Genomic DNA, 14,564 nt, shown 5'->3' with positions numbered 1-14,564 from the left:
ATATGACAGTTGATGCTTGCAATTTGGCTCCACCTATGATTAATCTCTAATGAAGTAGGATGCTAAATCGCGCGTGCCGGCTTCACTCCAAATCTTTGGGCTAGTACCACAAGTTGAGCCACAAAGAGAGTACTTCTAAAAGCATTTGGGTCATCATCATGAAATGCGCGTGTGAAGGTGTACTGGACCTTGCCCCAGTCAGCAAAGCCCAGGTTCTGAACATTGGTCTCTGTAAGTAACCGCTTCATAGTGTGATACACTGGACCATTCTCCTTGTATTTAGTTGGACCAAGATATGGTTGCTTCACGCGATTCGAAACCTCTTCGGTGATGAAAGGTCTCATGGCTTCGCGAAGAACATGTTTTTCACGAAAGATCTTTCTCACTGGGTCATATCTTATCTTTAGACTTGGCGGTATAGTATTCACATATTCTGTGAGGTGATGATCGAGAAACGGTGGCCGCGTCTCCACCTGAAATACCATGTCTATATTGTCACCAATATAACGGAGAATGCCGTTAGCTAGCATTGACTTGGTCCACTGGTATTGAGAGGAATTTAGCGAGTGCCATTTCTGTTCCATGTTGTTGATGACCTTCTCACAAAAGCTTCGGAAAAAGGACAATTCTGGGTCGCCTTGGGTGTATTTCTCTGTCCATGACTGAAATGGTAGTTGATTGAACCAAGCAAGTGTTGGGAATATAGAGGTGTGGCTGAGACTATGCTCATTCCCTGACTTGACGGTCACCTTTGCTACCGCTTGTGCCATTCTTCGATTGACGGTAGCCTCCATCTCTTCTCGGCTGCCGTTGACGGCTAGAGATGCGGGCCATGCGTGGTCTGGCTCACTCAAATAGCTCCACATCAGATCACTGTATCCTGCAAAATGCTCGTCTGATCCTTCCCCTGTGAGAACAACTCTTTTGCCTGCGTTGTGAGCGGCTTCTGCAACGGCCAGTCGACCCATCCCGTCCACGTCAGGGAGCGGCGTTTCCGTGTACCAGATTGTGTCCTCCAGTCGAGACGCGATGGTCTCTTCGTCCAGCAACACTGCGTGGAAATCAACTCCAAGCCACTCTGCAGTCCGCCGGGCAATCTCTATGAACTATCAGATTGGAGAAGATAGGGGGGAGAAGTGGCTCGATCGGGGAGGAAACGAACCGGATTCATCGATCCCCGACTCTTTCTCAAACTGCACCGTGAAGCAGCTTAGCCTTGAGGTGTCACCGGTCATTTCATTTCCAAGTCTTGTTCCTTGCTTCATCAAATGCGCTATCATGCCTGCAACTGCAGAGGAATCCAGCCCGCCGCTCAGGAAGACACCAACACCCACATCAGCGCGAAGGCGAAGCCGCACCGAATCGAGCAGCAATTCTCGCACGCGAGCGATTGCCTCAGCTTCGGTGCCTGCATAGACAAGCCTCTACATACAATCAGCGACGTACAGGTGGCTAGGAGTGAATATTACTCGCCTTGTCAGGATACTCTAAATCCCAGTATGTCTGCAACGCGAATGGCTGGAATTTGTCACTCACGAGCATTTGACCAGGTTCAATCTAAATCTAGCCATCAGCTTCGGTCCAGCTCGTCTCTAATCGCTAACCTACCCGGTGCACTCCCTTGAAGTACATATCCGCCCCATGCATCCATCCCACCCCTCTAAGATTGGCAATATCCCACTCAGGGGCCCATCCAAATGGCAAAAAAGATTTCATCTCAGTCGCAACGTGAAGCCTTCCATCGATAATGGTATAGTAGAGCGACTTGATGCCATATCTGTCTCGCGCGGCTATAAACCGGTTGTGTTTCGCATCCCAAAGTACCAAAGCGAATTCTCCTCTCAAGTGAGAGACGAACGACAGTCCATAACGGTGGTATAGGGCAATGACAATCTCACAGTCACTCTTGCTAACAAATTCATATTCGTTAGCCAGCTCACTTCGGATCCGCTCGTGGTCATAAAGCTCTCCATTAATGACGGCTTGAATAGTATTATCTTTATTATGAAAAGGTTGGTTTCCGGCTGGGCTAAGATCTATGATCGAAAGGCGTACATGCCCAAAACCTGCGAATACTGTTAGCCCCCTTTCACAGCATAGGAGGTGGTTGACCGACCAACTCGTGTGTCAGGGCTGATCCACTGGCCACGCGCATCAGGACCTCTATGCTTGACCAAGTCTAGACTGTCGTTTATCTGAGATGCTAGCCTCTGGGATGACACAGTGGTGTTCTCATCATGAGCGACTCCATTCAGAGCCAAGAACGCCGTCAGTCCGCACATGTCGCATTCGCTCGATTCTGTCCGAGCTTCTTTAGGAGGAAGGCCAACAAAGGTTATATTTTGTTCCAAATGCCAGCACTTTCCCCCGCTTTTATGTTTCGGCATGTTCATCGGTGAGATTACTCCCAAGGCCTGGTATCATGTGCCATCTGCCAATATCAGGCATCCTAAAGCTCCTGCAGAAACCCTCAAGAGGCTAGCGCTGTTGCACAAACCTGCGCTCCACTGCTCTCCCATTACTCCTGGGCAGGCTTTGACATCTCCTTACTGGGGTTCGATAAAAGGCACTTGTTATCTACTGCTAGGAAATTTGTGCAGAAAATTATCGTGGCATGAATGAATCGTAGATTGACTTGGAATGCAAGGATACCTAAATCAAAAGACAAATCTCAGCCTGACACGTCAGAGAGTCAGATACCGACTGAACGGTTTGACGCAACCTAAGACCATGCAAGTCAACAGCATAGCACCAGTACGCGCATTCTCAGTCCTGCACGCAGACTCAACATGCCACTGTCTCATATGATATTCCAAGTATCGACATATCCGCCTACAAAATGGCAAATCGGAAGACGAACGAGCGTGCAGCTGGTCTTCACCGCTATATCGGAGGGCCAGCATATGTATATTTTTCAATACAAGCTGTGGCCTTGGAGTAGGAACTGTCTATCTGATGTACAATCATAACAGGACATGACTCGGTTGGCTGCCGTCATGCGGGTTTCAGGCTCCTAAATGCTCGAGTCAGCCAACAGCATAGCGAATGTATGGCCTAGGTAGTTGCGCTCGAATATCTAGCAAATCTATTCCAATTCTCTAGTTTTGGCGAGCTTTCCTTTTTTTTTTTTTCCTCGCAAAGATCTGTAGGACGAGAGACGAAGTGCCCGCGATTACCATGACACGATCATTCCGGATCTACCAATCTGTCTATATGACAGGTATAAATTGGAATGTTCAGTACTCCAATAATCTCAAATTTAAGAGTCCCAGACTGATCTCCACGTGATATTACATTATCCTCAGCATTGATGGCTTCTTTACTAAGGCGGACCAGCTGCTTTAAACTTCAATGAATGGACATCCTGTATTCTATAGGTTCAAGTTGTTAACGTCTTGTGGCCAGTTTAATTGAGAGTAGAGTGTACAGACTAGCCAGGTGCATGACCTCAGGTACACTATATAAGTCATATTCTTAGTCTAGGTGTTCTTTGTGGTTGTTCTTTGTGGTTGTATTCATAGCTGGCTAGCAACTCGACATTCTTAACTATGAATTCGCATATTCTCAGCTCAACTACAGAATCTTATAAAACTGTTTAACATTATACACTTTATGAGAACACTGCCTAGGCAGGCATATGCAATTCTTTGAACAGAAAGAGTCTAGTATGCGAAAAAAATCTTCGTCTCTTCGCAAGGGCTTAGTATAAGTAGATCGAGATCAAAGCTGCCAAAAGCGTCCAGTTATTCCAGCATTCGGTGATTAGATACTGTGAATGTTGACTAGGCCGCTGTAGCTTGGTGAATGTATAAATGAAGAGTTTTCATCTCCGCGCTGAGTCGTTCATCGTTCCTTCCCATCTCTAACATGTCCCTTTATAGTGAGTACCTCCTCTGTGAGCACCACTCCATCTACACTCATCCTTCTCGCTTCCCAGAACATCATCACTTCCCAGAACATTATCACTTCTCAAAACATTATCAACTCCCAGAACATCATCACTTCACAACTCGACCACCAACTCCACTCTTCAAGATGACTATCTCGTACCCTAATCTGAGAGACACCAGTCGTTTCCCCGGCTTTGCCGCTATCCCCGTCGAGGATCTCGACACCCACGAACTGACTCCCGGAAGAGATGGCTGTCTCCTTCTCGAGATCCTCGCTTTCGAGACAGTGCCCTCCCTCGTCATCGGGACCCGCAGCACTGATCTACACCTTGTTACCCTGCGGTTTGAGGGACCGGATCAAGGCCGTGCTCTCAGCCAGTGTCCACACCTGAAAGTTGGAAATACCATCGCCATCATGCACGCCCGCAAGCATCAGTTCGGAATTGAGGTTTATGGCATCCGTGTCTTCGAATATCGCGCACTCAAGGTATGAATCTCTGAGCCCTGACAATCACGTTCCTTACCTGGTGAACTGATACTAACCCATGCGACTTAAGATCATCCCGACGTCGTTGGACGAGCTTCTGGAACTCAGCGATGAGATGAGAACCTGGCCTCTGAACTTTGCTGCCCATCAGAGGTGTCACTGGTGTCGTAATGTGCCTGACCAGATCATAACCTGCGATGGCTGCGGTGTCATTGGATACTGTAACAGCGTAAGGAGATCTCCCTCGAAAGATCTCACCAGTATCGGGAAAGATGAGCCTGCTAACTCTGTACTAGGGCTGTAAGGCGGGGAGCTGGAACGTCAACAAGCACAAGGAGTTCTGCGCGGTCATCCAGAACCAGAACTTCCGTTCCCTCATTGCTGAGATGGAGCACGAGTAAGCCTTATTGAACTGAAGGGCGAAGGCATGATCACGAGGAAGCTGCTTCGAGCACAAGGATGATCTCTGCATCACCTCTGGCTTTATGACCTGACTTCATGGCCTTGTTTTATTATGTCGAACAAGATGTTCTGTTCTTTCCCACTGTTGGACCTACTGTATGTACAGTACATGTTCCCATTCAAACGGGTCTAAACAAATTTCACGGAAAGGTAAAAACCTGAAACCACAAAAATACGATTTCAGTTAGTATTGCATCTTGTTTCCCAAATTTCAGTAGTAGTGAATCAGCTAGTCAATACTGTAATAGTGTAAGTTACTATCCCCAAGCTAGTAAGTACCAGCCACCCCGGATAAGCGGGATGTGTGGATTGCCCGCCCCCAGACCGAGGCTGGTTTGATCGGCCGGCTTGCGACGGTGCTCGGACCGAGTGCCACCTTAAAGTGACCCCCTCTCCCCAGACACACATCCCTCCCTTCTCCACTGAGAACGCAAACCTTGTGGTATCCGAACGCGACTCTTTGGATGATGCTTCGCTCTTTTTCTCGTCGGCTCCCTCGACGTATCCCTCTTCGATCCGTCACTGAAGGCTGTCTGTCGCGCTCCGCTGTGCGCTCCTTCACATGCGGTTATCCGCGGATGTCGGCATCATCGCTCTCCCCCGTGGAACCACCCGTCTCAGCAACGTTACCTGCGGACTCATACCAACTTCTTTCGACAGCAGACAAGACCGGGGTAGCTGAGGATGCTCTCTACGAACAGCAAATAAAAGATGTGGAAGAATGGTGGCAATCTCCCCGCTTCGAGGGCATCAAGCGGCCTTACTCCGCCGCGGATGTCGTCAGCAAACGCGGTTCCCTACAACAAACATACCCGAGTTCGTTGATGGCACGGAAGCTCTTCCATCTGCTGAATGAGAAGGCAGCGCAAGGAAAGCCTGTTCACACGAGTATGTAACGACGATGGTCTCCCGGCCCTCATTGAATTTCTTTCTGGTGTGCTAATTATTGCCAAGTGGGCGCCATTGACCCGGTCCAGATGACGCAGCAGGCACCTCACCAGGAGGTCCTGTACATCTCGGGATGGGCTTGCTCGTCACTCCTGACGACGACCAACGAGGTGTCTCCCGACTTCGGCGATTATCCATACAACACGGTGCCCAATCAAGTCCAGCGATTGTTTAAGGCGCAACAGCTGCACGATCGGAAACAGTGGGACACTAGGCGGAAGCTGACCGCTGAACAACGGAAGTCGACTCCATATATTGATTACCTGCGTCCGATTGTGGCTGACGGTGATACGGGGTATGTGCTGTGCTCACTTTGACGGATTCGGCCAGGATCGCGTTGTTAACGTTCCATACAGACATGGTGGACTTTCCGCTGTACTGAAGCTGGCCAAGCTTTTCGCGGAGAATGGCGCTGCCGCAGTGCACTTCGAGGATCAGCTTCACGGCGGAAAGAAATGCGGTCACCTAGCTGGCAAGGTCCTTGTGCCCATTGGGGAGCATATTAACAGATTGGTCGCAGCGCGCTTCCAGTGGGATCTAATGGGGACTGAGAACCTGCTTATCGCACGCACGGATTCCGAAAGTGGACGGCTCATCAGCAGCGCTATCGATGTGCGCGACCACGAATTCATTCTTGGGGTGACGGAGGAGGTTGAGCCACTCGCCGAGACCTTGCAGGCTATGGAAAGGGAGGGCGCTGCTCCTTCGGAGATCGATGCCTATGAATCCGACTGGGTCAAGAAACACAAGCTGGTCACCTTTGATGAAGGTCTGTTGATGATCTTACTCTCACTCTTCTCAGCATCTGAAACTAACCACGTGGTGTGACATAGCCGTCGACGCGCATCTCGAAGCAGAAAAGGCTCCTCAGTCTGCCCGGGACGCATACAAGAAGCGTGTTCAAGAGAGCCCCGATCTATCTATCTCCCGCCGCAGAGTCCTAGCCAGCGATTACACAAAGAAACCTGTTGTCTGGTCTTGTGATAGCCCCCGAACCAGGGAAGGATATTATCACTACCGTGCTGGGTTCCCCGCCGCTACAAAGCGAGCACGGGAGTTCGCACCGTATGCGGATCTTCTCTGGGTCGAGACCGGTGATCCAGACGTTGCGAAAGCAGGGTCGCTGGCAGGAGAGGTGCGCAAGGCGTTCCCCGGCAAGAAGCTGGTATACAACCTGAGTCCGTCCTTCAACTGGATGGGACATGGCTTCAACGAGGCATCGCTCAAATCGTTTATCTGGGATCTGGCGCAACATGGGTCAGTTAGCCACTCCTCCACTGAAGACACAGAAGACTGACTTGCTTAGGTTCGTACTTCAACTCATCTCGCTTGCCGGACTACACAGCAACGCAACGATCACGACAGAACTCTCCCGGGCTTTCAAGGAAGATGGTATGCTCGCTTACGTGCGCATGGTTCAAGCTCGGGAGAAGGAGCTGGGTGTGGATGTGCTTACACACCAGAAATGGAGTGGTGCACCCTATCTGGACGGCATCCTTGGGGCAATCCAAAGTGGCAGTAGTAGCAGCAAGAGTATGGGCGAGGGCAACACAGAGAAGGGTAAGTGGAAAGCACCAATGCTGATCTCTAGACTTCTGGCTAATGACCTCGCAGGCTTCTGAAGGAATTGTGAATGGCTTTGTAACCTAATGATAAATGAGACGCAACAACAATTCTTAGTGCTAATGATTCTTCCAACATCGTAATTTGACACATAACTCCCGGTATAGCCTACATCCACCGACACTCCAGGAATCGAATGAGTTGATGCTGCCCATAGCCTTTACATCATCTGTCGAAGGATACCTTCTCATATTGCCGTTCTCGAAGCTTGTGTGTGGTTATGAAGAACGCTGATCGAGCGAGCTCTGGCGAGAAACGAGGGATCTCATCGGGCTAGGCGTGGAAGGAGCTATCGAGAGAGCCTTCAGAACGAGACTTGGGAGCTCGCAAAATCCCCCATTGAACGATGTCACTCTCGCCATTCCTGATTTTTTCTCCAATCTTTCATCGCTTCTTCTTCATTCAACAGTTTCTTTTTGCCATTTTCCGAATGTTTGCAGGAGTATGCGTTATCCGAGGATTGTCTCAATACCCCTCTTCCACTGCCCAAACCAGCGAGCCAGTCGCCGGCAAGTCATACAATGGACTGAGGCATGTATCTCAGCAACGCACTGTCGATGGAACTGCCTATCCCCCTTGCTTATCTCGCATTTAGCGCAATATACCGACAAGTATCGGTATTCCTCGAAAGACACGCACGGCGTCGTTTGCGACAAGCTATATTTCCTCCATGCCCGTGTTGTCACTATCCAAGCTTCTCAGGACCAGTTTTCTGACGCGATGCCTTCGTTCGTTGTATATCATGCTTTCGAGGTCGTCTTCGTGGAACGGTGGACGGGCAGCAGGATGAAGTCATTATGCAAGAGGAATTGGGATGTAAGTCCAATTTGGCTCATTTCCGGCATTGATCTGTAGGTCATTCAGGTTAACCATCCCGTTTTATTATGCAGTCATCTTCAAATTAGATTAGTATGGAGCATCGCTAACTCGATACTGCTTCTCTAGGAATGGACGACATTCTCACAAGATGCTACTCAGAGATCCGTGCAGTGGCACTGGGGCTGGTGTGAAAACAATTTGGGATGCAGAAAGGAGTTGAGATTGCTGCACAGAAGGAAGAATTGAAGATCAAAAGAGAAAGATGGGGTGTGTGGAAGACACAACAGAAAGCAGAAGGTGGAGAGGTCAGTCAATCTATCCTCCCTCACGCTGTCGCAGAATTCACTTACAGCACCACCTCACTTGGTACCTCCCTCGTCTCTCCGACTTCAGCGATTATTCTGTTCTACTTCCCTAGTAACTAGTCAACACAAGACCTGAACCTTACTTTTATTTTTCTCTTTACTCTACACCCACCCACCACAAGCTTTCCCAAGCAACAAGAATCTTTCGTGCAATTTTTCTCACCCACAAAGTACTAACCTCAACATTGTGGCTCGGCCAGTCGGTTCTCAGTTTATCTTGAGCTTGCTAGAGGTCATTCAGATGCACTGTCAAACCTTAGTAGTACATGTCAGAAGCCTACTGTGTCAGTAACGGATCGTCATCTTAAGGTAAAGCAGTTTCCTTGATACCTGATACCCATAAGAATTACCACTAGATCTCTTGACTGCCTCAACTAACAACACTGCCTCAGCTAACAAGTCTGTCGAAAGGCGAAACTCACTGGATTTTCCTCCTCTTGCGCAACCTCATCAAGCAAGGGGCTTGTCTATCTTTGATTCGACTCTCTGGACCTGGAACGCATCCTTTAGCTATCACGGGGCCAATAAATTGCCTTTGCGTGATACGCTGGCTTTTTTTCAAAGACGAATTCAACATGGAAAAGCTGCCAAACGAGCTTCTGCTGCTTATTGCAGAAGAGAACATACAAGAATTTGAATACATGAATTACTTGCCTCTGCTTCTTGTGTGTAAGCGCTGGCGTTCGTTGTTTCTTTCGCATGCCTACGCATGCGTCAAATTGGATGTGAAGCAGATCAAGTCTTTCTTGGTCACTGTCCAGGGTAACCCATCCATTGCGACGTCTATCGTCTCTCTGCAAGTCGAAGCGTCAAGCATCACCTTTGAGGTCACAACAAACGTCATTTCTGGCATCCGCAGCCGTGTCGCAGAGCTGAGCCAGTCAGCAGAAGAAACTGCGGAATGGGAAAAGGAGTTGGTTAGAGGCAATCACGATGCGTGGATCGCTGTTCTTCTGACATGTCTGTCGAAACTTTCTTCTCTTCATCTGAATTCTGCAATGCTTATCGGCAAATATGTTCGCGGTATCGTGTCACGGGCAGTAGCACGACAGGCAGCCTTCACACCGATACTCCAGGAGCTCCAGACATTTGGTTTTGAACCCATGTATCCAGGCGGCTTGTGGATACCCTTTCACGCGGGCGATCTTCCGCCGTTCTTCCATCTACCAACTATGAGACGCGTCGAGCTGTGGTGGGCACTGATAGACTCAGACAACATGAATGGCGATGCCACGGCTGGCCTTGAACTTAAACGGGGAACTCTGCCCATCACTGAAATCGATTCACTTGGCAATGGGAGACATGGTCTAATTCAGTTCATAGCAGCCTGCCAGAATCTCGAAAGTTTTCGTTGGCGGCATATAGATATAGAAGTGCCTAGGAAGTCATTTAGAAGATTTCGACCTAGGGCATTTCACCGTTCCCTTTCGACGCAGAAACATAGCCTGGCAGAGCTCTGGCTTAATCATCAAGATATGTTCGATGTTTTTTCAGACCTTGAAGAAGATGAAGGTGGTGAGCAAGAGTCTAAACTCGATCCTCCTGACAATTGGTTCGGCTCGTTGGCGGATTTTGTGGAATTGCAAGAGCTACGCATTCGTGTTGTCAATCTTCTAGACCTCCGCTCCTCATGTCCCGAACCAGGCAAAGCTCTGAAGAATATCCTGCCTGGAAGTTTAGAGCGTCTCTTCATTACAGAGTGTCATGCAGAGCATACCGGTCGAGTCCATCAAGAGCTGATGGAGCTTTTCGCATGCAAGACGCAGAAGTTTCCCAACCTCGAACTGCTTGTCATCGCGTGCAAATTTCTCAAAGAGTTGGAGCCGCCCGCTGCTGCTCGATGCGAATGTGTGCCGGGTAGCCTTCAGAAGTCATTCATCGAGCCTATCAAGGCAGCTGCAGAAGGTGTCGATGTCGATTTTAGAGCTGCGTACAAGATAGATCATTATGAGTGCTATGTATATGCCACAATTTGAACGACTTGAATGCAAAGGGGAAGTCTGAAATCCGTGACTGGTTACCGGATGGTCTCCTCCTCATGCAAGTTCTGTTCTCTCTCTTTGTGTTGCGGCATAACTCCGAATACTGGGAAGCTATGATTTAAGTGGTTTCCATTTATGTCACGAGTAATTAGCACGTCTCTTACATTCAAACTCATAGTCAATGTAGCTTCAGCTTCCTTGTACTGCGCGTTATTTACTCAAATTCCTCCTTTTCGTGTAAACAAATGCGCACGCAGTACAGCCTACCCCCTCCAAACAGGTAGCCTACAACACCAAGCACATCTTTGTATCTCGCAAAAACAAATTCCTCCTGCACTCATCAGGATCTGATTCTCATTATCCCCAAACACACCTCAAAGACAGAACCCCAATCCGAACAAAAGCAATTACCCCCACCATCCCAGAACACACCCTCTCAAGTGCATCACTCAGGAGTCAAAACCAGCAAAATAGTGACCAATGAAACGAAATAGAAGTGTAAACATGGTACCTAATGTCCCTTCATTTGGAGTATAAGTTACTTCCCATACCAGCATTAGTTACCACTTTCCCCAATCGGGCAGTAGGGTGCTGGGTACTATGAGGTTTGGTAATCAAACCAGGTACCGAACGAGGGTATACCTTACTCTGAGGCGGTAAGCATACCACCTCCACGGAAAGTACAGTTACAGACATACCCGCCGAAAATACCGAACCGCGATGCGCCAACACCACTCTTACTTTACTCCCCGCCAGTAAGGAAAATATATTTCAGGGTCGCGATCTACCGGATTGCAGATGCAGATAAGAGATCGTAGCGGTTTGGTCGGTTTACACTAATTGACTGTATTGAGAAACTGGGCGATCAACATATGCATCGCTCTGGAAACCTTTAGTGACGGTATTAAAGGCGTTGATCGATATGCCAGAGATCCCAATGGGCTGCAGCAACAATTGTTTTCTACACCTAGTTGACTACCGTGATCAGCAGATGGCTCCCCAAGATCTTCAGCTGCACATTAGACACACACGCACACATGACATATACACACGCGCAAGCAGAAAAAAGAAAGACATTCCATTCTGCAAATGAATCATATGTCCGTGACTTCGATACGGGTACAGACCAACGAGAGAGATATTATGACCCCGGACAGAACGACACTGGTCATGACAATTTGGGTTCCTGGATGCGACAACAAACACGGCGTAAAAAAAAAAAAAAAAAAAAAAAAAAACAAAAAAATAGGACATTGAAGTTCTTACACAAACAGGGGATAAGATAGCACCAATAGAGAAATCAGAGGCCGAGGAACTGAGGCTGAGAAAACATAAGAAGAAAGAGAGCTCATGATGGAACATTTCAGCTGCAATGTGCTGCGCTTCCCACAATGGCGGAACGAACACATCAAGAAGATTCGCGACGGTTATGGCTGATGGAGAGATACGGTCATTTGTATCCCCACAAGATAGAGAAGAACAGGGTGTTCAGACGGATTACAGTGGTCAAAACATTCATAGGTATCACACAACGCACCCGTTGGGCTGGAGGCAGATGAGAGATATAGACTGAGAAAAGAAATAGGAATTAAATTCCCCGGCGCAGAGAGAAGATGGACGCATTTTTCCCTCATGAAATCAAATTTGCTACTCGCTTAATAACGGACAAAACAGCTGCGATTTTATGGCAGATTAGTTGACGCGGAAGGCGTCGAAGATAACTGTTCGAAAGCATTAGTGATGGTACCGCATGGTTGAAGAGGATCCAACTAACCTTCCTGGCCCCGGCGACAACCACTGCCAATCCACATCAAAGTGTTCAAAAATGCGTACCGTTCATCTCCGGTCTCCATAGATAGGTTGATGCGATATTTATACGTGTTCGGGTTGACACCATCTGCCACGGTCGGGTCGTTGACCTTGTCCAGGACGTCCTTAGAACCAGTCAACCATCCATTGGCCTTCACAATAATGTACGCGGGAGGGTCGTCGGCGGTCTGAAGCATATAGCTTGCTCGAAGGCTGGTGGATGACTCTTTAGTCACGATCTGAGAATCCTGTCCCCCAGGCTAATATCAGGTTAGCATGATGTGAATGCCTTCTTTTGGCGCACGAAGGATACTTACCAAAATAATGCCTTTGCCCCATCGACCTGCCCATTGCCCTCCCACAAATGTCACCCAGTCACGCTGGCCCCAAATACTCTCGCCCACAGCGACCTTGGGGTTCATCTTGATGCTCATGCGGAAGTCCAACTCGAGAGTGGGCGCGGGGATCTGCAGGGAGCGGGCCACGTCGCCCTCGGGGAAGGTGTGGAGGAGGTTGTTGGCGGGGATTGAGTCCTTCATGACACTGAGATAGGTGGGGCATTCCAGCAGATGTTGGCGTTGTCGACTCGTGTTCTTCGCGCGGACTTGCTGGCAGTATATGCATTGGACGGACAGACACTATAAGATGGAAAAGAACAGGTTCGCGCGTCAGAACTTCTGTGCAAGCCGCGCGCGCGTGCTTTCGCTCGCCATGAACCCCGGTGTGGGTCTTACCTTGTCTTCTTCCTTCGCACGGAACTCTACAAAAGCGGCATGCACGTCATCGAGGGGCGGGGCGGGGAGGTTGGAGGACGAGTTTTTCGGCTTGGACTTGGGTGTCGCACGAGGGGCCTGCTGCGCGGCAGCGGCCGTGGAGGTGGCCCCGGCAGGACCTGACGTCGGCAAGGAAGCGCGTCCCTGCATATTCTGCAGCGGCGTCTGCATCGGGGTGGCATGCGGATTGACACCGTTGGACATCATGGGTCCATTCGGGGTCGCGAGGGCACCTGGCCCTGGCCCAGCGCCCGCAGCTGTGGCAGCGGCGCCATTGGGAGTGGGAGGATATCCGTTGGCAGCACCGATGCCGTTAGGAGCGGATTGAGTGGACTGTGACTGAGCTGAAGGGTTGGTATGACGGAGGCCGGGACATTCGAGTAGGTGCTGCTTCTGACGCGAAGTGTTCTTTGCGCGGATTTGCTGGCAATAGATACACTGGACGGAAAGGCACTGCGAAGAGCAAACAAACAGACAGAATTGTCATGTCAGTAACGATGACGGGTGCTGACGGGGGGTGGTTGGGTTGGTTCTGTTGGTAGGCGGGCGTTTGGAAATATTACGGGAAATACGCAAGTCACGCACCTTATCGTCTTCCTTGGCGCGGAACTCGACGAACGCCGCGTGAACTTCCTGGTCGACTGTCCGACCCATGTTCACGACAAATGGGGTGAATAAATCGATATTGAATGGGTGGAAGGGACAGAAACCACGCCTGAATTACAAGACGATCACAAAAGATCTCGAGAGGATGATTTAGAGGGGAGGGGAAGGGTGGGAGAGGGAGCAAAACGAGGGAGCAGGGCGAGGACAAGGCAGCCAAAACTCGGGGGGGGGGGGTGTGAGCGAGAGTGAAAAGGAAGAATCAATGAATGTTTGACGGGACGGGAAGAAAGTGGAGGGAGGGAAAGGAAGAGAGAGGGAAAGAGAAAGAAAAGTGAGAGAGAGAGAGAGGAAGAGAGCAGGGGGAGAAGGACAAGACAAGACAAAACCAGAACGAGAACGAGTAACGAGGACAAAACGAGACAAACTGACGGCAAGTGGCGGTTAATTTACGCGAACTTGTTAAAAACGGGACGAGACGGACGAGACGGACGAGACCTGGACGAGACCTGGACGAGACCGTACACATCGCCCGCGTATTTTGGATCCTGGCATTCATTTAAGCTGGGCTGGGCTGGGCCGGGCTGGGCTGACTAACCCGTAACCAAACCACCCGATCGAGTCTCCTCTTGGGAGGGTGGGAAAAAATGCCAGTGCATGAAAAAAAATGTTCTTGGATCGTTATCCCGTACTGTACCATTCATCTAGTTATCTATCGTATGTACCACATTCAGCTGACCGGACGAATATAGAGGATAAAACACATCAGCATCCAGACACAAAGACAATCACCTCCTCTTCGA

General features: G+C 49.4%; 6 protein-coding genes across 6 annotated transcripts; 3 read left to right on the top strand and 3 right to left on the bottom strand.

Annotated features, from left to right (window-relative positions):
- Window positions 1-62: 62 nt before the first annotated feature.
- On the bottom strand, window positions 63-2,282 carry BO86DRAFT_441638 (asparagine synthetase B family protein; the record flags this gene model as incomplete). The annotated part of the gene is made up of 5 exons (XM_025676275.1): window positions 63-1,099; window positions 1,163-1,424; window positions 1,474-1,557; window positions 1,609-2,066; window positions 2,117-2,282. 5 exons carry the CDS (start codon window positions 2,280-2,282, stop codon window positions 63-65), a joined length of 2,007 nt encoding a protein of 668 aa, XP_025530592.1.
- Window positions 2,283-4,035: 1,753 nt separating this feature from the next.
- BO86DRAFT_396947 (zinc finger MYND domain-containing protein) lies at window positions 4,036-4,778 on the top strand (the record flags this gene model as incomplete). The annotated part of the gene is made up of 3 exons (XM_025673452.1): window positions 4,036-4,377; window positions 4,448-4,606; window positions 4,674-4,778. 3 exons carry the CDS (start codon window positions 4,036-4,038, stop codon window positions 4,776-4,778), a joined length of 606 nt encoding a protein of 201 aa, XP_025530591.1.
- A 471-nt stretch (window positions 4,779-5,249) lies between these two features.
- Window positions 5,250-7,469, top strand: BO86DRAFT_386758 (methylisocitrate lyase ICL2). The gene is made up of 6 exons (XM_025671421.1): window positions 5,250-5,727; window positions 5,794-6,082; window positions 6,144-6,556; window positions 6,621-7,044; window positions 7,094-7,347; window positions 7,402-7,469. Exons 1-6 carry the CDS (start codon window positions 5,304-5,306, stop codon window positions 7,407-7,409), a joined length of 1,812 nt encoding a protein of 603 aa, XP_025530590.1. The 5' UTR covers window positions 5,250-5,303; the 3' UTR covers window positions 7,410-7,469.
- A 1,401-nt stretch (window positions 7,470-8,870) lies between these two features.
- On the top strand, window positions 8,871-10,687 carry BO86DRAFT_228686 (F-box protein). Its single transcript, XM_025666985.1, has 2 exons — window positions 8,871-8,903; window positions 8,987-10,687. Exon 2 carries the CDS (start codon window positions 9,170-9,172, stop codon window positions 10,568-10,570), a length of 1,401 nt encoding a protein of 466 aa, XP_025530589.1. The 5' UTR covers window positions 8,871-8,903; window positions 8,987-9,169; the 3' UTR covers window positions 10,571-10,687.
- A 1,100-nt stretch (window positions 10,688-11,787) lies between these two features.
- Window positions 11,788-13,998, bottom strand: BO86DRAFT_454204 (DUF3237 domain-containing protein). The gene is made up of 5 exons (XM_025677043.1): window positions 13,744-13,998; window positions 13,120-13,611; window positions 12,703-13,023; window positions 12,351-12,645; window positions 11,788-12,297 (listed from the first exon to the last, which is right to left on the bottom strand). The coding sequence occupies exons 1-5, from the start codon at window positions 13,810-13,812 to the stop codon at window positions 12,269-12,271; spliced, it is 1,206 nt and encodes a 401-aa protein (XP_025530588.1). The 5' UTR covers window positions 13,813-13,998; the 3' UTR covers window positions 11,788-12,268.
- On the bottom strand, window positions 13,918-14,429 carry BO86DRAFT_228651 (uncharacterized protein). The gene has a single exon (XM_025666984.1). The coding sequence runs from the start codon at window positions 14,318-14,320 to the stop codon at window positions 14,024-14,026; it is 297 nt and encodes a 98-aa protein (XP_025530587.1). The 5' UTR covers window positions 14,321-14,429; the 3' UTR covers window positions 13,918-14,023.
- Between the last annotated feature and the right edge of the window lie 135 nt (window positions 14,430-14,564).

The sequence above is a fragment of the Aspergillus japonicus genome, assembly GCF_003184785.1.
Source record: "Aspergillus japonicus CBS 114.51 unplaced genomic scaffold BO86scaffold_8, whole genome shotgun sequence".
Classification (NCBI taxonomy): domain Eukaryota; kingdom Fungi; phylum Ascomycota; class Eurotiomycetes; order Eurotiales; family Aspergillaceae; genus Aspergillus; species Aspergillus japonicus.
The sequence above is the reverse complement of the archived record's forward strand: the minus strand, read 5'-3'. Positions and strand labels throughout refer to the sequence as shown.